Source organism: Topomyia yanbarensis, unplaced genomic scaffold (genome assembly GCF_030247195.1).
Source record: "Topomyia yanbarensis strain Yona2022 unplaced genomic scaffold, ASM3024719v1 HiC_scaffold_30, whole genome shotgun sequence".
Classification (NCBI taxonomy): domain Eukaryota; kingdom Metazoa; phylum Arthropoda; class Insecta; order Diptera; family Culicidae; genus Topomyia; species Topomyia yanbarensis.
This window is the reverse complement of record NW_026683492.1, coordinates 180,794-200,830: the sequence shown is the minus strand read 5'-3', so window position 1 is coordinate 200,830 and position 20,037 is coordinate 180,794. Positions and strand designations below refer to the sequence as shown.

The 20,037-nt window shown below is 46.9% G+C and overlaps 14 protein-coding genes across 14 annotated transcripts; 8 read left to right on the top strand and 6 right to left on the bottom strand.

The window, feature by feature from the left end:
* Positions 1–384: 384 nt before the first annotated feature.
* Positions 385–815, bottom strand: LOC131695136 (histone H2B-like). Its single transcript, XM_058983655.1, has one exon. The coding sequence runs from the start codon at positions 791–793 to the stop codon at positions 395–397; it is 399 nt and encodes a 132-aa protein (XP_058839638.1). The 5' UTR covers positions 794–815; the 3' UTR covers positions 385–394.
* Positions 816–2,025: 1,210 nt separating this feature from the next.
* LOC131695134 (histone H3-like) lies at positions 2,026–2,397 on the bottom strand (the record flags this gene model as incomplete). The annotated part of the gene is made up of 1 exon (XM_058983653.1): positions 2,026–2,397. A coding segment is annotated over exon 1 (369 nt), but the record flags the coding sequence as incomplete, so codon positions are not given.
* A 774-nt stretch (positions 2,398–3,171) lies between these two features.
* Positions 3,172–3,584, top strand: LOC131695206 (histone H4-like). The gene is made up of 2 exons (XM_058983723.1): positions 3,172–3,228; positions 3,270–3,584. The coding sequence occupies exons 1-2, from the start codon at positions 3,172–3,174 to the stop codon at positions 3,582–3,584; spliced, it is 372 nt and encodes a 123-aa protein (XP_058839706.1).
* A 1,847-nt stretch (positions 3,585–5,431) lies between these two features.
* On the top strand, positions 5,432–6,350 carry LOC131695205 (histone H1A, sperm-like). Its single transcript, XM_058983722.1, has 2 exons — positions 5,432–6,016; positions 6,285–6,350. The coding sequence occupies exons 1-2, from the start codon at positions 5,462–5,464 to the stop codon at positions 6,348–6,350; spliced, it is 621 nt and encodes a 206-aa protein (XP_058839705.1). The 5' UTR covers positions 5,432–5,461.
* A 740-nt stretch (positions 6,351–7,090) lies between these two features.
* On the bottom strand, positions 7,091–7,521 carry LOC131695137 (histone H2B-like). The gene has a single exon (XM_058983656.1). The coding sequence runs from the start codon at positions 7,497–7,499 to the stop codon at positions 7,101–7,103; it is 399 nt and encodes a 132-aa protein (XP_058839639.1). The 5' UTR covers positions 7,500–7,521; the 3' UTR covers positions 7,091–7,100.
* Positions 7,522–7,788: 267 nt separating this feature from the next.
* On the top strand, positions 7,789–8,175 carry LOC131695204 (histone H2A-like). Its single transcript, XM_058983721.1, has one exon. The coding sequence runs from the start codon at positions 7,789–7,791 to the stop codon at positions 8,173–8,175; it is 387 nt and encodes a 128-aa protein (XP_058839704.1).
* Positions 8,176–8,689: 514 nt separating this feature from the next.
* LOC131695203 (histone H3) lies at positions 8,690–9,103 on the bottom strand. The gene has a single exon (XM_058983720.1). The coding sequence runs from the start codon at positions 9,098–9,100 to the stop codon at positions 8,690–8,692; it is 411 nt and encodes a 136-aa protein (XP_058839703.1). The 5' UTR covers positions 9,101–9,103.
* A 774-nt stretch (positions 9,104–9,877) lies between these two features.
* On the top strand, positions 9,878–10,290 carry LOC131695202 (histone H4-like). The gene is made up of 2 exons (XM_058983718.1): positions 9,878–9,934; positions 9,976–10,290. Exons 1-2 carry the CDS (start codon positions 9,878–9,880, stop codon positions 10,288–10,290), a joined length of 372 nt encoding a protein of 123 aa, XP_058839701.1.
* A 1,844-nt stretch (positions 10,291–12,134) lies between these two features.
* On the top strand, positions 12,135–13,053 carry LOC131695201 (histone H1A, sperm-like). The gene is made up of 2 exons (XM_058983717.1): positions 12,135–12,719; positions 12,988–13,053. Exons 1-2 carry the CDS (start codon positions 12,165–12,167, stop codon positions 13,051–13,053), a joined length of 621 nt encoding a protein of 206 aa, XP_058839700.1. The 5' UTR covers positions 12,135–12,164.
* Positions 13,054–13,793: 740 nt separating this feature from the next.
* Positions 13,794–14,224, bottom strand: LOC131695139 (histone H2B-like). The gene has a single exon (XM_058983658.1). The coding sequence runs from the start codon at positions 14,200–14,202 to the stop codon at positions 13,804–13,806; it is 399 nt and encodes a 132-aa protein (XP_058839641.1). The 5' UTR covers positions 14,203–14,224; the 3' UTR covers positions 13,794–13,803.
* A 267-nt stretch (positions 14,225–14,491) lies between these two features.
* Positions 14,492–14,878, top strand: LOC131695200 (histone H2A-like). The gene has a single exon (XM_058983716.1). The coding sequence runs from the start codon at positions 14,492–14,494 to the stop codon at positions 14,876–14,878; it is 387 nt and encodes a 128-aa protein (XP_058839699.1).
* Positions 14,879–15,434: 556 nt separating this feature from the next.
* Positions 15,435–15,806, bottom strand: LOC131695132 (histone H3-like; the record flags this gene model as incomplete). Its single annotated transcript, XM_058983651.1, has 1 exon — positions 15,435–15,806. A coding segment is annotated over exon 1 (369 nt), but the record flags the coding sequence as incomplete, so codon positions are not given.
* A 774-nt stretch (positions 15,807–16,580) lies between these two features.
* Positions 16,581–16,993, top strand: LOC131695198 (histone H4-like). The gene is made up of 2 exons (XM_058983715.1): positions 16,581–16,637; positions 16,679–16,993. Exons 1-2 carry the CDS (start codon positions 16,581–16,583, stop codon positions 16,991–16,993), a joined length of 372 nt encoding a protein of 123 aa, XP_058839698.1.
* A 1,842-nt stretch (positions 16,994–18,835) lies between these two features.
* LOC131695197 (histone H1A, sperm-like) lies at positions 18,836–19,754 on the top strand. Its single transcript, XM_058983714.1, has 2 exons — positions 18,836–19,420; positions 19,689–19,754. The coding sequence occupies exons 1-2, from the start codon at positions 18,866–18,868 to the stop codon at positions 19,752–19,754; spliced, it is 621 nt and encodes a 206-aa protein (XP_058839697.1). The 5' UTR covers positions 18,836–18,865.
* The last annotated feature ends 283 nt before the right edge of the window (positions 19,755–20,037 follow it).

Sequence of the window (20,037 nt, the reverse complement as noted above, 5' to 3'; positions counted from 1 at the left end):
TAACAAGTATGATCCAGAAATGTGTTCTTTTTGCAGCAGAATTTTCATACGCTGGGGCTGTTTTAGACTGAGTAGAATATAGACACGACAAAGGGGGGAAAGACCGTTTTCCGTCTTAACGAAAAACAATCAACTAGCGCGGTAAGGGGAAAGACTATTTCCACAAACTACAGCAAAACACATATTTGATTTGGTGATGATTTGAAAAATGGACAGAGAGGGAAAAAAAAATGACAACTCTAATGAAACAAACAAACAACAACAACAACAACTAATGTTTATATAAACTATGTGTACATTTCAATTCAACTCTTTACCAGAACGTGTTTTGGTGGCCCTGAAAAGGGCCGATGACGATGGTGTGTGACATCCGGCGGCGGGGCGGGCGACACGTTTACTTCGAGCTGGTATACTTGGTAACGGCCTTGGTACCTTCCGATACGGCATGTTTGGCCAGCTCTCCCGGTAACAGCAAACGAACGGCGGTCTGTACCTCGCGGGAGGTGATCGTCGACCGTCGGTTGTAATGGGCCAGACGGGATGCTTCGTTAGCAATACGCTCGAAGATGTCGTTCACGAAGCTATTCATGATGCTCATCGCCTTCGACGAGACACCGGTGTCCGGATGGACCTGCTTCAGCACCTTGTAGATGTAGATAGCGTAGCTTTCCTTGCGCCGTTGCTTTCGCTTCTTCTTCTTCTCTCCTCCTGCTTTTGTGGCGATGTTCTTCTGTGCCTTGCCACCGCCGCCGCCGGATTTTTTCACAGCCTTTCCGCTGGCTTTCGGTGCCATAGTAACGACGTGGTGGTGGTGCTGCTGCTGTTAACGCTCTCGATGCGAACTGCGCTGACTGATTGGTAGGTAAAACCACTGTACATATCGCTTATATACGATCGTGTAGCGAGACGAAGGTTCGTCCTTTTTTGTGTTTAGCGCGTTTCGTTCGTTCGCTACTCCGCCCCTTTGGCGAACGATGTGCAATGAAGCGAATGCATAACAAGGGGTGCTGCGTACGCGAACGGCATCAGTGTTACTCGTACTGTCTACGTGACTGCATACGCACAGCGATAAACCTACAACAATGTCTGCACGCGGTAAAGGAGGAAAAGTGAAGGGAAAGCCAAAATCCCGCTCAGTTCGTGCCGGTCTCCAGTTCCCTGTTGGCCGAATTCACCGTCTGCTGAGGAAGGGAAACTATGCTGAACGTGTCGGTGCCGGAGCACCCGTCTACTTGGCAGCTGTAATGGAATATCTTGCCGCCGAAGTACTGGAGCTGGCAGGAAACGCTGCCCGCGATAACAAAAAGACCAGAATCATCCCCCGTCATCTGCAGCTGGCCATTCGAAATGACGAAGAGCTGAACAAACTGCTCTCCGGTGTGACCATTGCCCAGGGTGGCGTGTTGCCTAACATACAGGCCGTACTGCTGCCGAAGAAGACTGAAAAGAGGGCCTCCGCAGCAACCTAAATCCCGCTCCTTTCGAGCCGAAAAAAAAACCGCCCTTTTCAGGGCGACTATTTTCTTCTGATAAAAAGAGTTAATTTGATTTTCACTCCGATAATCATCAACGTACATTTTTGTGAGCATTGCACAAGTTTCATTGCAATGCTCGTCAGACACTTAATAATAGTTTCCCTCATATATCATGGCATTGACGATTTCATTTAACCCGCACTCAATCTCTCAAAAGTTCACTCATCGATTTGGTGCTAAATCACAAATTTTCCCTCAATGAATGGGTCTCTTGTTTTTCACACGCTACTACTGTCGATCGGTACGAGGTGGTGGAGCTGGCAAAAAATCATCCCATCGGCGTGCTTTCTAACACACACACACACACACACACAGCCACCTGCCTGAGCATTTTTGGAGGGAAACGGAAATTTTCTGCTAATAATTCTTAGTAAAATATGATTGGTTGGTCCTGAAAAGGACCGTTTGTTGCTGTTTCGTTCTGGGGGGTGATGGGCACACACCAAATTTAGGCCCGCTCCCCACGGATCCGGCGAGCCAGTTGGATGTCTTTCGGCATGATGGTCACTCGCTTGGCATGGATAGCGCACAGATTGGTATCCTCGAACAATCCAACCAGGTAAGCCTCGCTGGCTTCTTGAAGGGCCATGACGGCTGAGCTCTGGAAGCGCAGATCGGTTTTGAAGTCCTGCGCGATCTCACGCACCAGACGCTGGAAGGGCAGCTTGCGAATTAGTAGCTCTGTCGACTTCTGATAGCGACGAATTTCTCGCAGCGCGACAGTTCCTGGTCGGTAGCGATGGGGCTTCTTAACGCCACCCGTAGCTGGGGCACTTTTACGGGCAGCCTTCGTTGCCAACTGCTTGCGGGGAGCTTTCCCTCCGGTGGACTTGCGGGCGGTCTGTTTCGTACGGGCCATGGCGCGAAAATGCTGCTCTACTACTGCTACCACGGTGACGCTGTTCAAACGACGAATGATGACCAAAACAGACCGACCGATTTTTTTTATAGTCGCGAATACACACTACTATCGCCTGTCTCGCTCGTGCCCGTGCCATGTGCCATGTGCCTTTTCGTTCTGTATACGGTTCGATTCGGCTACTATACTTCCCCCACCACTTCCATTGCGGAGCCAGCGTTGCCAGACTTGAAATTTTCAGCTTTTCATCAGATTTGCAAAAAAATATTCCTAAAAAGAAAAACTATGTATGAGCAAAAAATCGCCTAGAAATCAATAAAATTCCAACAGTAGAAGAATATCAAACAGAACTAGTTTGTTCAACAGTAACAATTTGTTCCATCATAGATCAGTATCAGATATCGATATTTCAGTACCATAGAAGCCAATATAACGAACGCACCATGTAGACGGATGTATAGAAAATCTTTATAAGTTCAAAGAAAAAAAAAAACCGTTTGTAGCCCTATTTTCGATTTACTTTTTCTTTCTTTCTTTTTCAGGAGAATCAATTTCCGGGCAATCGTTTTCCAGGGAAAATGCTACCATGTCAGCAGTAGTCCAGATTTCGGCAATCCCAAGATACTAAAACAGTGGCAACAGTGAACTTCGTGTTCGCGCTATTTCCCCTTCAAACCAACACATCTGCAAGCATATAGATAGCAGCCATGGTAATCTACCTATGCCGGCGCGGCGGCGACTGAGAATGTGTGTGCATCAGTATAAAAGCGCTACTCAATGGGCCGAATTGCAACATTCGGTATTGGAATCTCGCTGCTGCTACTGCTGCTGCAGGTGTGCTGTGCTAGCCTACTAAGTTATTACCTACAACCAAGAAGATGACTGGCCGTGGCAAAGGAGGAAAAGGGCTCGGCAAGGGAGGCGCTAAGCGGCACCGCAAGGTGCTTCGTGACAATATCCAGGGCATCACCAAACCCGCCATTCGTCGTCTGGCTCGACGTGGAGGAGTGAAGCGAATCTCCGGTTTGATATACGAGGAAACCCGTGGTGTGCTGAAGATTTTTCTGGAAAACGTTATCCGGGACGCTGTGACGTACACTGAACATGCCAAACGGAAGACCGTCACTGCGATGGATGTCGTCTATGCGCTTAAACGCCAGGGACGCACATTGTACGGTTTTGGTGGTTAAGACCCCCCCCCCCCCCCCCTACCGTTCACGACAACACAAAAGGCCCTTTTCAGGGCCACCAAACGTTTAGAAAAAAGAATTAGTTTGAAATGTATCCTTCATATTTTCATTCATGTTGCAGGGACGTCGTACTGTTTAGTGTGCGATTTTGATGGATATGCGAGAGACCAGTGGTTACGACTGAGCGCTGGGTTTCCCTTTTTCATATATGCATTTCCTTTTTCTCCTGAGCTTGCGTATCATGGGACAAAACTGCTCGTTTCTCGATAGCAACGAACCGCCGACCGACTCTTTTTTTTTTTCGCGCGCGCGTTTTAGCTTACCACGCTTTCATCTACCTGAATTTGCGCTTGTGATCTGCGTCGGGGGACAATCGTTCCCATCGATGCGTGCGCTGAAGCACCTGGGTGTGATGGCCGACGCGTGCGGTTTATTAGCTCACAGCCACGTCGACGACGATGTATGCGAGAAGTCTGCTACACAACGATGTAGCGAGTTGATCAGGTATATCCGAAATAATAGAATTTTGAGATAGCCAAAGCAATGCAAAATAACACTGATTATTAGTGCACTAAAATCAAAATCCGCAACTAAATGTTGGATTTTTTTCGAGGTATTTCTCTCTTTCTCTCTCTCTCTCTCTCTCTCTCTCTCTCTCTCTCTCTCTCTTTGCCGTCGAAACAAGAAAGCATTCCGCGTGCGCATTGTACGGTTCTACGAGCAACACAAGAATCTCGGCGAAAAGTGCACGGTGCAATATTTTAAAAGCGAAAATGTTGCGTCATCGACTGTTTACAACACCTTTCGACGCTGCAATTTCAATGCCGCTTGCCGGTTGATAAAAAATTATTTTGGGTAAATATTTTGTTTTGCACGAAGCAAGTTACTTCCCTCGCCAAAAAAACGCAAAAAAACAATCGTTCCCGAATTCGATCCCATTTGTACCCTAAAAATCACAACCCGCTTCACAATTTGCTTCAGTGTCGCCCAATCGCAGATTTCTTCGGGATTTTGTTTTGAGAGCCACGAATTGCAAACAGTTGATTGGTAGAAGATCACGAAATGCATTAGCAAAGTGTTGACATAGACGCCGTACTACGCGCCTGTTCCGACATCAAACGGAAGCTTCGCCGAACAGCATCCAATTACGGATCAGTTTCAAATGTTCACTAATTTTTGGTCAACAATGGAGAACGTATCTTCTAATTTCAATCAAATCGTTTGTCTTTTTTTTACAGGTTGCGAAAAAAAAAAAAAATCCAAAATTTGTGTTGCCACCCGTTAACTTTTTAGTAATTTTAATAACGAAAGTTTTCAGCAAAGGACCAGCCGACCGAAACGTTTTCCGCAGGTCGCCAAATTACGAGCACTTCCGCTCGAGCAAATATATACAAAAATGAAATAATTTCATATAGAGAGAAGTTTTCTTTCGATTGGATAGCATCGAAAAGGTTTTCCAATTGCTAGATGGTTCAAATTAACCAATTTTCCACAATTCAGTTTGCACGTGCCGCCATAGTCGGATGCATGATTTGATAATATTCGCCCATACGCTTAAAACAGAATGTTCAGCGGGTGTCAGTTTGGACGGTGTGCACATTGCGGTAAATTGAAAGCAAACTTCCAGTGTACATTTCACAAGCAGTAATTCGATTTTGGTTGATTTAAAACAACAGTCCGCAAAATTTTACCGGCACCGATCGAATAGTAACTTTCAACCGTCATCTACGCGTTCCCAAACAGAGCCGATGAATACGATCCTAAACAACAGACACCGGGCCCCCGGTTATCATATTCGCAGACTTGCATCATCGTGCATCCATCAACTCGTCGTCTACAACTGTGTGTGGAAGAAAACCAAACCAAACGAACGCGCAATGGCTGAAACTGCTATCGACGTTGCTGCTACGGCCCCTGCCGTCGTCGCCTCTCCGCCAGCCGCCAAAGCACCACCGAAGCAGGCGGCCAAGGCTAGCAAGAGTGACGCCAAGAAACCGAAAAAATCTTCAACCCATCCACCAGTGAGTGAGATGGTTCTGGCTGCCATCCGGACCCTGAAGGAACGGAGCGGATCATCACTGCAGGCGATCAAAAAGTACATCGCCGCCAACTACATGTGTGACGTCGCCAGGCTGGCTCCGTTTATCCGGAAGGCTTTGAAAACGGGTGTCGAGAAGGGAAACATCACCCAGACCAAGGGTACCGGTGCTTCCGGATCGTTTAAGGTGACGGTCGAGGCTAAGAAGCCGGCTGGCGATAAGAAACCACCATCGGGTGCAGCGAAAAAATCGGCTACTAAATCCGGGGAGAAGAAAAATCCGCCGGCCGGTGGTGGTGGTGAGAAGACCAAAAAGGCAAAGGCGGCGGCAATCCCGGCCGCTAAGAAATCGGCTGCGAAGAAAACGAAAGCTGCTGCTGCCCCTGCCAAGGCGGTAACGGCTGCCACTAAACAGAAAGCCACCAAACCATCGAAGGCTGCAGCGAACAAGCCGAAGGCCCCTAAGCCAAAGAAGGCCGCCACCGCCCCGAAGAAGGTCACCGCCGGCAAGAAGTAAATTCCCGACAACGTGCGCGTCCCCCCAAAACAACAGTCCTTTTCAGGGCTAACAAAATTGTAAAGAATTGATTGATGCTTATTTTCCGTTAATGCTCCATTCCCACCAATGAGTTTTCTAGCTTGCGCACACCCGCATTCAACAGGCCGCCGATTGGCAAGATAAATCAGTCGTCGTTAGTTTGATTAAACAACATCACTTTAGTAAATAGGCGCGGTTTTTTGCTCAGATAAACGTACGTACGTACGTACAGGTAAATTAATAGTAGGCCGTGGTTTTCTGTTGCCTTAACAAACAAACAAACAGACAGAGCAAGTATAATATTACTCTGATTAGCAAACAACGCGCTTATTTTGGCTATTATAAAACAGAGAAAAATTGGCTGGCACAATAAACAAACGAACGACTAGAGACACTGCTAGAGGATAATTACCGATTTTGTTTAGCCTAAATTGACGAACGTATTGTATTGTTCAACTTTGAGATTATAAATTGTGTTGGCTATTTTTTAATTATTAACGTTCAACGCAGATCAGAAGTTTGAAGGCTGGGAGAAGTGTATTGTATTAACAAGTATGATCCAGAAATGTGTTCTTTTTGCAGCAGAATTTTCATACGCTGGGGCTGTTTTAGACTGAGTAGAATATAGACACGACAAAGGGGGGAAAGACCGTTTTCCGTCTTAACGAAAAACAATCAACTAGCGCGGTAAGGGGAAAGACTATTTCCACAAACTACAGCAAAACACATATTTGATTTGGTGATGATTTGAAAAATGGACAGAGAGGGAAAAAAAAATGACAACTCTAATGAAACAAACAAACAACAACAACAACAACTAATGTTTATATAAACTATGTGTACATTTCAATTCAACTCTTTACCAGAACGTGTTTTGGTGGCCCTGAAAAGGGCCGATGACGATGGTGTGTGACATCCGGCGGCGGGGCGGGCGACACGTTTACTTCGAGCTGGTATACTTGGTAACGGCCTTGGTACCTTCCGATACGGCATGTTTGGCCAGCTCTCCCGGTAACAGCAAACGAACGGCGGTCTGTACCTCGCGGGAGGTGATCGTCGACCGTCGGTTGTAATGGGCCAGACGGGATGCTTCGTTAGCAATACGCTCGAAGATGTCGTTCACGAAGCTATTCATGATGCTCATCGCCTTCGACGAGACACCGGTGTCCGGATGGACCTGCTTCAGCACCTTGTAGATGTAGATAGCGTAGCTTTCCTTGCGCCGTTGCTTTCGCTTCTTCTTCTTCTCTCCTCCTGCTTTTGTGGCGATGTTCTTCTGTGCCTTGCCACCGCCGCCGCCGGATTTTTTCACAGCCTTTCCGCTGGCTTTCGGTGCCATAGTAACGACGTGGTGGTGGTGCTGCTGCTGTTAACGCTCTCGATGCGAACTGCGCTGACTGATTGGTAGGTAAAACCACTGTACATATCGCTTATATACGATCGTGTAGCGAGACGAAGGTTCGTCCTTTTTTGTGTTTAGCGCGTTTCGTTCGTTCGCTACTCCGCCCCTTTGGCGAACGATGTGCAATGAAGCGAATGCATAACAAGGGGTGCTGCGTACGCGAACGGCATCAGTGTTACTCGTACTGTCTACGTGACTGCATACGCACAGCGATAAACCTACAACAATGTCTGCACGCGGTAAAGGAGGAAAAGTGAAGGGAAAGCCAAAATCCCGCTCAGTTCGTGCCGGTCTCCAGTTCCCTGTTGGCCGAATTCACCGTCTGCTGAGGAAGGGAAACTATGCTGAACGTGTCGGTGCCGGAGCACCCGTCTACTTGGCAGCTGTAATGGAATATCTTGCCGCCGAAGTACTGGAGCTGGCAGGAAACGCTGCCCGCGATAACAAAAAGACCAGAATCATCCCCCGTCATCTGCAGCTGGCCATTCGAAATGACGAAGAGCTGAACAAACTGCTCTCCGGTGTGACCATTGCCCAGGGTGGCGTGTTGCCTAACATACAGGCCGTACTGCTGCCGAAGAAGACTGAAAAGAGGGCCTCCGCAGCAACCTAAATCCCGCTCCTTTCGAGCCGAAAAAAAAACCGCCCTTTTCAGGGCGACTATTTTCTTCTGATAAAAAGAGTTAATTTGATTTTCACTCCGATAATCATCAACGTACATTTTTGTGAGCATTGCACAAGTTTCATTGCAATGCTCGTCAGACACTTAATAATAGTTTCCCTCATATATCATGGCATTGACGATTTCATTTAACCCGCACTCAATCTCTCAAAAGTTCACTCATCGATTTGGTGCTAAATCACAAATTTTCCCTCAATGAATGGGTCTCTTGTTTTTCACACGCTACTACTGTCGATCGGTACGAGGTGGTGGAGCTGGCAAAAAATCATCCCATCGGCGTGCTTTCTAACACACACACACACACACACACAGCCACCTGCCTGAGCATTTTTGGAGGGAAACGGAAATTTTCTGCTAATAATTCTTAGTAAAATATGATTGGTTGGTCCTGAAAAGGACCGTTTGTTGCTGTTTCGTTCTGGGGGGTGATGGGCACACACCAAATTTAGGCCCGCTCCCCACGGATCCGGCGAGCCAGTTGGATGTCTTTCGGCATGATGGTCACTCGCTTGGCATGGATAGCGCACAGATTGGTATCCTCGAACAATCCAACCAGGTAAGCCTCGCTGGCTTCTTGAAGGGCCATGACGGCTGAGCTCTGGAAGCGCAGATCGGTTTTGAAGTCCTGCGCGATCTCACGCACCAGACGCTGGAAGGGCAGCTTGCGAATTAGTAGCTCTGTCGACTTCTGATAGCGACGAATTTCTCGCAGCGCGACAGTTCCTGGTCGGTAGCGATGGGGCTTCTTAACGCCACCCGTAGCTGGGGCACTTTTACGGGCAGCCTTCGTTGCCAACTGCTTGCGGGGAGCTTTCCCTCCGGTGGACTTGCGGGCGGTCTGTTTCGTACGGGCCATGGCGCGAAAATGCTGCTCTACTACTGCTACCACGGTGACGCTGTTCAAACGACGAATGATGACCAAAACAGACCGACCGATTTTTTTTATAGTCGCGAATACACACTACTATCGCCTGTCTCGCTCGTGCCCGTGCCATGTGCCATGTGCCTTTTCGTTCTGTATACGGTTCGATTCGGCTACTATACTTCCCCCACCACTTCCATTGCGGAGCCAGCGTTGCCAGACTTGAAATTTTCAGCTTTTCATCAGATTTGCAAAAAAATATTCCTAAAAAGAAAAACTATGTATGAGCAAAAAATCGCCTAGAAATCAATAAAATTCCAACAGTAGAAGAATATCAAACAGAACTAGTTTGTTCAACAGTAACAATTTGTTCCATCATAGATCAGTATCAGATATCGATATTTCAGTACCATAGAAGCCAATATAACGAACGCACCATGTAGACGGATGTATAGAAAATCTTTATAAGTTCAAAGAAAAAAAAAAACCGTTTGTAGCCCTATTTTCGATTTACTTTTTCTTTCTTTCTTTTTCAGGAGAATCAATTTCCGGGCAATCGTTTTCCAGGGAAAATGCTACCATGTCAGCAGTAGTCCAGATTTCGGCAATCCCAAGATACTAAAACAGTGGCAACAGTGAACTTCGTGTTCGCGCTATTTCCCCTTCAAACCAACACATCTGCAAGCATATAGATAGCAGCCATGGTAATCTACCTATGCCGGCGCGGCGGCGACTGAGAATGTGTGTGCATCAGTATAAAAGCGCTACTCAATGGGCCGAATTGCAACATTCGGTATTGGAATCTCGCTGCTGCTACTGCTGCTGCAGGTGTGCTGTGCTAGCCTACTAAGTTATTACCTACAACCAAGAAGATGACTGGCCGTGGCAAAGGAGGAAAAGGGCTCGGCAAGGGAGGCGCTAAGCGGCACCGCAAGGTGCTTCGTGACAATATCCAGGGCATCACCAAACCCGCCATTCGTCGTCTGGCTCGACGTGGAGGAGTGAAGCGAATCTCCGGTTTGATATACGAGGAAACCCGTGGTGTGCTGAAGATTTTTCTGGAAAACGTTATCCGGGACGCTGTGACGTACACTGAACATGCCAAACGGAAGACCGTCACTGCGATGGATGTCGTCTATGCGCTTAAACGCCAGGGACGCACATTGTACGGTTTTGGTGGTTAAGACCCCCCCCCCCCCCCCCTACCGTTCACGACAACACAAAAGGCCCTTTTCAGGGCCACCAAACGTTTAGAAAAAAGAATTAGTTTGAAATGTATCCTTCATATTTTCATTCATGTTGCAGGGACGTCGTACTGTTTAGTGTGCGATTTTGATGGATATGCGAGAGACCAGTGGTTACGACTGAGCGCTGGGTTTCCCTTTTTCATATATGCATTTCCTTTTTCTCCTGAGCTTGCGTATCATGGGACAAAACTGCTCGTTTCTCGATAGCAACGAACCGCCGACCGACTCTTTTTTTTTTTCGCGCGCGCGTTTTAGCTTACCACGCTTTCATCTACCTGAATTTGCGCTTGTGATCTGCGTCGGGGGACAATCGTTCCCATCGATGCGTGCGCTGAAGCACCTGGGTGTGATGGCCGACGCGTGCGGTTTATTAGCTCACAGCCACGTCGACGACGATGTATGCGAGAAGTCTGCTACACAACGATGTAGCGAGTTGATCAGGTATATCCGAAATAATAGAATTTTGAGATAGCCAAAGCAATGCAAAATAACACTGATTATTAGTGCACTAAAATCAAAATCCGCAACTAAATGTTGGATTTTTTTCGAGGTATTTCTCTCTTTCTCTCTCTCTCTCTCTCTCTCTCTCTCTCTCTCTCTCTCTTGCCGTCGAAACAAGAAAGCATTCCGCGTGCGCATTGTACGGTTCTACGAGCAACACAAGAATCTCGGCGAAAAGTGCACGGTGCAATATTTTAAAAGCGAAAATGTTGCGTCATCGACTGTTTACAACACCTTTCGACGCTGCAATTTCAATGCCGCTTGCCGGTTGATAAAAAATTATTTTGGGTAAATATTTTGTTTTGCACGAAGCAAGTTACTTCCCTCGCCAAAAAAACGCAAAAAAACAATCGTTCCCGAATTCGATCCCATTTGTACCCTAAAAATCACAACCCGCTTCACAATTTGCTTCAGTGTCGCCCAATCGCAGATTTCTTCGGGATTTTGTTTTGAGAGCCACGAATTGCAAACAGTTGATTGGTAGAAGATCACGAAATGCATTAGCAAAGTGTTGACATAGACGCCGTACTACGCGCCTGTTCCGACATCAAACGGAAGCTTCGCCGAACAGCATCCAATTACGGATCAGTTTCAAATGTTCACTAATTTTTGGTCAACAATGGAGAACGTATCTTCTAATTTCAATCAAATCGTTTGTCTTTTTTTTACAGGTTGCGAAAAAAAAAAAAAATCCAAAATTTGTGTTGCCACCCGTTAACTTTTTAGTAATTTTAATAACGAAAGTTTTCAGCAAAGGACCAGCCGACCGAAACGTTTTCCGCAGGTCGCCAAATTACGAGCACTTCCGCTCGAGCAAATATATACAAAAATGAAATAATTTCATATAGAGAGAAGTTTTCTTTCGATTGGATAGCATCGAAAAGGTTTTCCAATTGCTAGATGGTTCAAATTAACCAATTTTCCACAATTCAGTTTGCACGTGCCGCCATAGTCGGATGCATGATTTGATAATATTCGCCCATACGCTTAAAACAGAATGTTCAGCGGGTGTCAGTTTGGACGGTGTGCACATTGCGGTAAATTGAAAGCAAACTTCCAGTGTACATTTCACAAGCAGTAATTCGATTTTGGTTGATTTAAAACAACAGTCCGCAAAATTTTACCGGCACCGATCGAATAGTAACTTTCAACCGTCATCTACGCGTTCCCAAACAGAGCCGATGAATACGATCCTAAACAACAGACACCGGGCCCCCGGTTATCATATTCGCAGACTTGCATCATCGTGCATCCATCAACTCGTCGTCTACAACTGTGTGTGGAAGAAAACCAAACCAAACGAACGCGCAATGGCTGAAACTGCTATCGACGTTGCTGCTACGGCCCCTGCCGTCGTCGCCTCTCCGCCAGCCGCCAAAGCACCACCGAAGCAGGCGGCCAAGGCTAGCAAGAGTGACGCCAAGAAACCGAAAAAATCTTCAACCCATCCACCAGTGAGTGAGATGGTTCTGGCTGCCATCCGGACCCTGAAGGAACGGAGCGGATCATCACTGCAGGCGATCAAAAAGTACATCGCCGCCAACTACATGTGTGACGTCGCCAGGCTGGCTCCGTTTATCCGGAAGGCTTTGAAAACGGGTGTCGAGAAGGGAAACATCACCCAGACCAAGGGTACCGGTGCTTCCGGATCGTTTAAGGTGACGGTCGAGGCTAAGAAGCCGGCTGGCGATAAGAAACCACCATCGGGTGCAGCGAAAAAATCGGCTACTAAATCCGGGGAGAAGAAAAATCCGCCGGCCGGTGGTGGTGGTGAGAAGACCAAAAAGGCAAAGGCGGCGGCAATCCCGGCCGCTAAGAAATCGGCTGCGAAGAAAACGAAAGCTGCTGCTGCCCCTGCCAAGGCGGTAACGGCTGCCACTAAACAGAAAGCCACCAAACCATCGAAGGCTGCAGCGAACAAGCCGAAGGCCCCTAAGCCAAAGAAGGCCGCCACCGCCCCGAAGAAGGTCACCGCCGGCAAGAAGTAAATTCCCGACAACGTGCGCGTCCCCCCAAAACAACAGTCCTTTTCAGGGCTAACAAAATTGTAAAGAATTGATTGATGCTTATTTTCCGTTAATGCTCCATTCCCACCAATGAGTTTTCTAGCTTGCGCACACCCGCATTCAACAGGCCGCCGATTGGCAAGATAAATCAGTCGTCGTTAGTTTGATTAAACAACATCACTTTAGTAAATAGGCGCGGTTTTTTGCTCAGATAAACGTACGTACGTACGTACAGGTAAATTAATAGTAGGCCGTGGTTTTCTGTTGCCTTAACAAACAAACAAACAGACAGAGCAAGTATAATATTACTCTGATTAGCAAACAACGCGCTTATTTTGGCTATTATAAAACAGAGAAAAATTGGCTGGCACAATAAACAAACGAACGACTAGAGACACTGCTAGAGGATAATTACCGATTTTGTTTAGCCTAAATTGACGAACGTATTGTATTGTTCAACTTTGAGATTATAAATTGTGTTGGCTATTTTTTAATTATTAACGTTCAACGCAGATCAGAAGTTTGAAGGCTGGGAGAAGTGTATTGTATTAACAAGTATGATCCAGAAATGTGTTCTTTTTGCAGCAGAATTTTCATACGCTGGGGCTGTTTTAGACTGAGTAGAATATAGACACGACAAAGGGGGGAAAGACCGTTTTCCGTCTTAACGAAAAACAATCAACTAGCGCGGTAAGGGGAAAGACTATTTCCACAAACTACAGCAAAACACATATTTGATTTGGTGATGATTTGAAAAATGGACAGAGAGGGAAAAAAAAATGACAACTCTAATGAAACAAACAAACAACAACAACAACAACTAATGTTTATATAAACTATGTGTACATTTCAATTCAACTCTTTACCAGAACGTGTTTTGGTGGCCCTGAAAAGGGCCGATGACGATGGTGTGTGACATCCGGCGGCGGGGCGGGCGACACGTTTACTTCGAGCTGGTATACTTGGTAACGGCCTTGGTACCTTCCGATACGGCATGTTTGGCCAGCTCTCCCGGTAACAGCAAACGAACGGCGGTCTGTACCTCGCGGGAGGTGATCGTCGACCGTCGGTTGTAATGGGCCAGACGGGATGCTTCGTTAGCAATACGCTCGAAGATGTCGTTCACGAAGCTATTCATGATGCTCATCGCCTTCGACGAGACACCGGTGTCCGGATGGACCTGCTTCAGCACCTTGTAGATGTAGATAGCGTAGCTTTCCTTGCGCCGTTGCTTTCGCTTCTTCTTCTTCTCTCCTCCTGCTTTTGTGGCGATGTTCTTCTGTGCCTTGCCACCGCCGCCGCCGGATTTTTTCACAGCCTTTCCGCTGGCTTTCGGTGCCATAGTAACGACGTGGTGGTGGTGCTGCTGCTGTTAACGCTCTCGATGCGAACTGCGCTGACTGATTGGTAGGTAAAACCACTGTACATATCGCTTATATACGATCGTGTAGCGAGACGAAGGTTCGTCCTTTTTTGTGTTTAGCGCGTTTCGTTCGTTCGCTACTCCGCCCCTTTGGCGAACGATGTGCAATGAAGCGAATGCATAACAAGGGGTGCTGCGTACGCGAACGGCATCAGTGTTACTCGTACTGTCTACGTGACTGCATACGCACAGCGATAAACCTACAACAATGTCTGCACGCGGTAAAGGAGGAAAAGTGAAGGGAAAGCCAAAATCCCGCTCAGTTCGTGCCGGTCTCCAGTTCCCTGTTGGCCGAATTCACCGTCTGCTGAGGAAGGGAAACTATGCTGAACGTGTCGGTGCCGGAGCACCCGTCTACTTGGCAGCTGTAATGGAATATCTTGCCGCCGAAGTACTGGAGCTGGCAGGAAACGCTGCCCGCGATAACAAAAAGACCAGAATCATCCCCCGTCATCTGCAGCTGGCCATTCGAAATGACGAAGAGCTGAACAAACTGCTCTCCGGTGTGACCATTGCCCAGGGTGGCGTGTTGCCTAACATACAGGCCGTACTGCTGCCGAAGAAGACTGAAAAGAGGGCCTCCGCAGCAACCTAAATCCCGCTCCTTTCGAGCCGAAAAAAAAACCGCCCTTTTCAGGGCGACTATTTTCTTCTGATAAAAAGAGTTAATTTGATTTTCACTCCGATAATCATCAACGTACATTTTTGTGAGCATTGCACAAGTTTCATTGCAATGCTCGTCAGACACTTAATAATAGTTTCCCTCATATATCATGGCATTGACGATTTCATTTAACCCGCACTCAATCTCTCAAAAGTTCACTCATCGATTTGGTGCTAAATCACAAATTTTCCCTCAATGAATGGGTCTCTTGTTTTTCACACGCTACTACTGTCGATCGGTACGAGGTGGTGGAGCTGGCAAAAAATCATCCCATCGGCGTGCTTTCTAACACACACACACACACACACACAGCCACCTGCCTGAGCATTTTTGGAGGGAAACGGAAATTTTCTGCTAATAATTCTTAGTAAAATATGATTGGTTGGTCCTGAAAAGGACCGTTTGTTGCTGTTTCGTTCTGGGGGGTGATGGGCACACACCAAATTTAGGCCCGCTCCCCACGGATCCGGCGAGCCAGTTGGATGTCTTTCGGCATGATGGTCACTCGCTTGGCATGGATAGCGCACAGATTGGTATCCTCGAACAATCCAACCAGGTAAGCCTCGCTGGCTTCTTGAAGGGCCATGACGGCTGAGCTCTGGAAGCGCAGATCGGTTTTGAAGTCCTGCGCGATCTCACGCACCAGACGCTGGAAGGGCAGCTTGCGAATTAGTAGCTCTGTCGACTTCTGATAGCGACGAATTTCTCGCAGCGCGACAGTTCCTGGTCGGTAGCGATGGGGCTTCTTAACGCCACCCGTAGCTGGGGCACTTTTACGGGCAGCCTTCGTTGCCAACTGCTTGCGGGGAGCTTTCCCTCCGGTGGACTTGCGGGCGGTCTGTTTCGTACGGGCCATGGCGCGAAAATGCTGCTCTACTACTGCTACCACGGTGACGCTGTTCAAACGACGAATGATGACCAAAACAGACCGACCGATTTTTTTTATAGTCGCGAATACACACTACTATCGCCTGTCTCGCTCGTGCCCGTGCCATGTGCCATGTGCCTTTTCGTTCTGTATACGGTTCGATTCGGCTACTATACTTCCCCCACCACTTCCATTGCGGAGCCAGCGTTGCCAGACTTGAAATTTTCAGCTTTTCATCAGATTTGCAAAAAAATATTCCTAAAAAGAAAAACTATGTATGAGCAAAAAATCGCCTAGAAATCAATAAAATTCCAACAGTAGAAGAATATCAAACAGAACTAGTTTGTTCAACAGTAACAATTTGTTCCATCATAGATCAGTATCAGATATCGATATTTCAGTACCATAGAAGCCAATATAACGAACGCACCATGTAGACGGATGTATAGAAAATCTTTATAAGTTCAAAGAAAAAAAAAAACCGTTTGTAGCCCTATTTTCGATTTACTTTTTCTTTCTTTCTTTTTCAGGAGAATCAATTTCCGGGCAATCGTTTTCCAGGGAAAATGCTACCATGTCAGCAGTAGTCCAGATTTCGGCAATCCCAAGATACTAAAACAGTGGCAACAGTGAACTTCGTGTTCGCGCTATTTCCCCTTCAAACCAACACATCTGCAAGCATATAGATAGCAGCCATGGTAATCTACCTATGCCGGCGCGGCGGCGACTGAGAATGTGTGTGCATCAGTATAAAAGCGCTACTCAATGGGCCGAATTGCAACATTCGGTATTGGAATCTCGCTGCTGCTACTGCTGCTGCAGGTGTGCTGTGCTAGCCTACTAAGTTATTACCTACAACCAAGAAGATGACTGGCCGTGGCAAAGGAGGAAAAGGGCTCGGCAAGGGAGGCGCTAAGCGGCACCGCAAGGTGCTTCGTGACAATATCCAGGGCATCACCAAACCCGCCATTCGTCGTCTGGCTCGACGTGGAGGAGTGAAGCGAATCTCCGGTTTGATATACGAGGAAACCCGTGGTGTGCTGAAGATTTTTCTGGAAAACGTTATCCGGGACGCTGTGACGTACACTGAACATGCCAAACGGAAGACCGTCACTGCGATGGATGTCGTCTATGCGCTTAAACGCCAGGGACGCACATTGTACGGTTTTGGTGGTTAAGACCCCCCCCCCCCCCCCCTACCGTTCACGACAACACAAAAGGCCCTTTTCAGGGCCACCAAACGTTTAGAAAAAAGAATTAGTTTGAAATGTATCCTTCATATTTTCATTCATGTTGCAGGGACGTCGTACTGTTTAGTGTGCGATTTTGATGGATATGCGAGAGACCAGTGGTTACGACTGAGCGCTGGGTTTCCCTTTTTCATATATGCATTTCCTTTTTCTCCTGAGCTTGCGTATCATGGGACAAAACTGCTCGTTTCTCGATAGCAACGAACCGCCGACCGACTCTTTTTTTTTTTCGCGCGCGCGTTTTAGCTTACCACGCTTTCATCTACCTGAATTTGCGCTTGTGATCTGCGTCGGGGGACAATCGTTCCCATCGATGCGTGCGCTGAAGCACCTGGGTGTGATGGCCGACGCGTGCGGTTTATTAGCTCACAGCCACGTCGACGACGATGTATGCGAGAAGTCTGCTACACAACGATGTAGCGAGTTGATCAGGTATATCCGAAATAATAGAATTTTGAGATAGCCAAAGCAATGCAAAATAACACTGATTATTAGTGCACTAAAATCAAAATCCGCAACTAAATGTTGGATTTTTTTCGAGGTATTTCTCTCTTTCTCTCTCTCTCTCTCTCTCTCTCTCTCTCTCTCTCTCTTGCCGTCGAAACAAGAAAGCATTCCGCGTGCGCATTGTACGGTTCTACGAGCAACACAAGAATCTCGGCGAAAAGTGCACGGTGCAATATTTTAAAAGCGAAAATGTTGCGTCATCGACTGTTTACAACACCTTTCGACGCTGCAATTTCAATGCCGCTTGCCGGTTGATAAAAAATTATTTTGGGTAAATATTTTGTTTTGCACGAAGCAAGTTACTTCCCTCGCCAAAAAAACGCAAAAAAACAATCGTTCCCGAATTCGATCCCATTTGTACCCTAAAAATCACAACCCGCTTCACAATTTGCTTCAGTGTCGCCCAATCGCAGATTTCTTCGGGATTTTGTTTTGAGAGCCACGAATTGCAAACAGTTGATTGGTAGAAGATCACGAAATGCATTAGCAAAGTGTTGACATAGACGCCGTACTACGCGCCTGTTCCGACATCAAACGGAAGCTTCGCCGAACAGCATCCAATTACGGATCAGTTTCAAATGTTCACTAATTTTTGGTCAACAATGGAGAACGTATCTTCTAATTTCAATCAAATCGTTTGTCTTTTTTTTACAGGTTGCGAAAAAAAAAAAAAATCCAAAATTTGTGTTGCCACCCGTTAACTTTTTAGTAATTTTAATAACGAAAGTTTTCAGCAAAGGACCAGCCGACCGAAACGTTTTCCGCAGGTCGCCAAATTACGAGCACTTCCGCTCGAGCAAATATATACAAAAATGAAATAATTTCATATAGAGAGAAGTTTTCTTTCGATTGGATAGCATCGAAAAGGTTTTCCAATTGCTAGATGGTTCAAATTAACCAATTTTCCACAATTCAGTTTGCACGTGCCGCCATAGTCGGATGCATGATTTGATAATATTCGCCCATACGCTTAAAACAGAATGTTCAGCGGGTGTCAGTTTGGACGGTGTGCACATTGCGGTAAATTGAAAGCAAACTTCCAGTGTACATTTCACAAGCAGTAATTCGATTTTGGTTGATTTAAAACAACAGTCCGCAAAATTTTACCGGCACCGATCGAATAGTAACTTTCAACCGTCATCTACGCGTTCCCAAACAGAGCCGATGAATACGATCCTAAACAACAGACACCGGGCCCCCGGTTATCATATTCGCAGACTTGCATCATCGTGCATCCATCAACTCGTCGTCTACAACTGTGTGTGGAAGAAAACCAAACCAAACGAACGCGCAATGGCTGAAACTGCTATCGACGTTGCTGCTACGGCCCCTGCCGTCGTCGCCTCTCCGCCAGCCGCCAAAGCACCACCGAAGCAGGCGGCCAAGGCTAGCAAGAGTGACGCCAAGAAACCGAAAAAATCTTCAACCCATCCACCAGTGAGTGAGATGGTTCTGGCTGCCATCCGGACCCTGAAGGAACGGAGCGGATCATCACTGCAGGCGATCAAAAAGTACATCGCCGCCAACTACATGTGTGACGTCGCCAGGCTGGCTCCGTTTATCCGGAAGGCTTTGAAAACGGGTGTCGAGAAGGGAAACATCACCCAGACCAAGGGTACCGGTGCTTCCGGATCGTTTAAGGTGACGGTCGAGGCTAAGAAGCCGGCTGGCGATAAGAAACCACCATCGGGTGCAGCGAAAAAATCGGCTACTAAATCCGGGGAGAAGAAAAATCCGCCGGCCGGTGGTGGTGGTGAGAAGACCAAAAAGGCAAAGGCGGCGGCAATCCCGGCCGCTAAGAAATCGGCTGCGAAGAAAACGAAAGCTGCTGCTGCCCCTGCCAAGGCGGTAACGGCTGCCACTAAACAGAAAGCCACCAAACCATCGAAGGCTGCAGCGAACAAGCCGAAGGCCCCTAAGCCAAAGAAGGCCGCCACCGCCCCGAAGAAGGTCACCGCCGGCAAGAAGTAAATTCCCGACAACGTGCGCGTCCCCCCAAAACAACAGTCCTTTTCAGGGCTAACAAAATTGTAAAGAATTGATTGATGCTTATTTTCCGTTAATGCTCCATTCCCACCAATGAGTTTTCTAGCTTGCGCACACCCGCATTCAACAGGCCGCCGATTGGCAAGATAAATCAGTCGTCGTTAGTTTGATTAAACAACATCACTTTAGTAAATAGGCGCGGTTTTTTGCTCAGATAAACGTACGTACGTACGTACAGGTAAATTAATAGTAGGCCGTGGTTTTCTGTTGCCTTAACAAACAAACAAACAGACAGAGCAAGTATAATATTACTCTGATTAGCAAACAACGCGCTTATTTTGGCTATTATAAAACAGAGAAAAATTGGCTGGCACAATAAACAAACGAACGACTAGAGACACTGCTAGAGGATAATTACCGATTTTGTTTAGCCTAAATTGACGAACGTATTGTATTGTTCAACTTTGAGATTATAAATT

Excerpts from the sequence above, each read along its gene's own strand:
- LOC131695137 (XM_058983656.1), bottom strand. The coding sequence starts at position 7,499 with ATGGCACCGAAAGCCAGCGGAAAGGCTGTGAAAAAATCCGGCGGCGGC.
- LOC131695203 (XM_058983720.1), bottom strand. The coding sequence starts at position 9,100 with ATGGCCCGTACGAAACAGACCGCCCGCAAGTCCACCGGAGGGAAAGCT.
- LOC131695136 (XM_058983655.1), bottom strand. The coding sequence starts at position 793 with ATGGCACCGAAAGCCAGCGGAAAGGCTGTGAAAAAATCCGGCGGCGGC.
- LOC131695201 (XM_058983717.1), top strand. The coding sequence starts at position 12,165 with ATGGCTGAAACTGCTATCGACGTTGCTGCTACGGCCCCTGCCGTCGTC. Across the intron at positions 12,720-12,987 it reads CTGCTGCCCCTGCCAAGGCG|GCCGCCGATTGGCAAGATAA; the intron begins GTAACGGCTGCC and ends CGCATTCAACAG.
- LOC131695139 (XM_058983658.1), bottom strand. The coding sequence starts at position 14,202 with ATGGCACCGAAAGCCAGCGGAAAGGCTGTGAAAAAATCCGGCGGCGGC.
- LOC131695200 (XM_058983716.1), top strand. The coding sequence starts at position 14,492 with ATGTCTGCACGCGGTAAAGGAGGAAAAGTGAAGGGAAAGCCAAAATCC.
- LOC131695206 (XM_058983723.1), top strand. The coding sequence starts at position 3,172 with ATGGGCCGAATTGCAACATTCGGTATTGGAATCTCGCTGCTGCTACTG. Across the intron at positions 3,229-3,269 it reads TGCTGCTACTGCTGCTGCAG|AAGATGACTGGCCGTGGCAA; the intron begins GTGTGCTGTGCT and ends CCTACAACCAAG.
- LOC131695198 (XM_058983715.1), top strand. The coding sequence starts at position 16,581 with ATGGGCCGAATTGCAACATTCGGTATTGGAATCTCGCTGCTGCTACTG. Across the intron at positions 16,638-16,678 it reads TGCTGCTACTGCTGCTGCAG|AAGATGACTGGCCGTGGCAA; the intron begins GTGTGCTGTGCT and ends CCTACAACCAAG.
- LOC131695205 (XM_058983722.1), top strand. The coding sequence starts at position 5,462 with ATGGCTGAAACTGCTATCGACGTTGCTGCTACGGCCCCTGCCGTCGTC. Across the intron at positions 6,017-6,284 it reads CTGCTGCCCCTGCCAAGGCG|GCCGCCGATTGGCAAGATAA; the intron begins GTAACGGCTGCC and ends CGCATTCAACAG.
- LOC131695197 (XM_058983714.1), top strand. The coding sequence starts at position 18,866 with ATGGCTGAAACTGCTATCGACGTTGCTGCTACGGCCCCTGCCGTCGTC. Across the intron at positions 19,421-19,688 it reads CTGCTGCCCCTGCCAAGGCG|GCCGCCGATTGGCAAGATAA; the intron begins GTAACGGCTGCC and ends CGCATTCAACAG.
- LOC131695202 (XM_058983718.1), top strand. The coding sequence starts at position 9,878 with ATGGGCCGAATTGCAACATTCGGTATTGGAATCTCGCTGCTGCTACTG. Across the intron at positions 9,935-9,975 it reads TGCTGCTACTGCTGCTGCAG|AAGATGACTGGCCGTGGCAA; the intron begins GTGTGCTGTGCT and ends CCTACAACCAAG.
- LOC131695204 (XM_058983721.1), top strand. The coding sequence starts at position 7,789 with ATGTCTGCACGCGGTAAAGGAGGAAAAGTGAAGGGAAAGCCAAAATCC.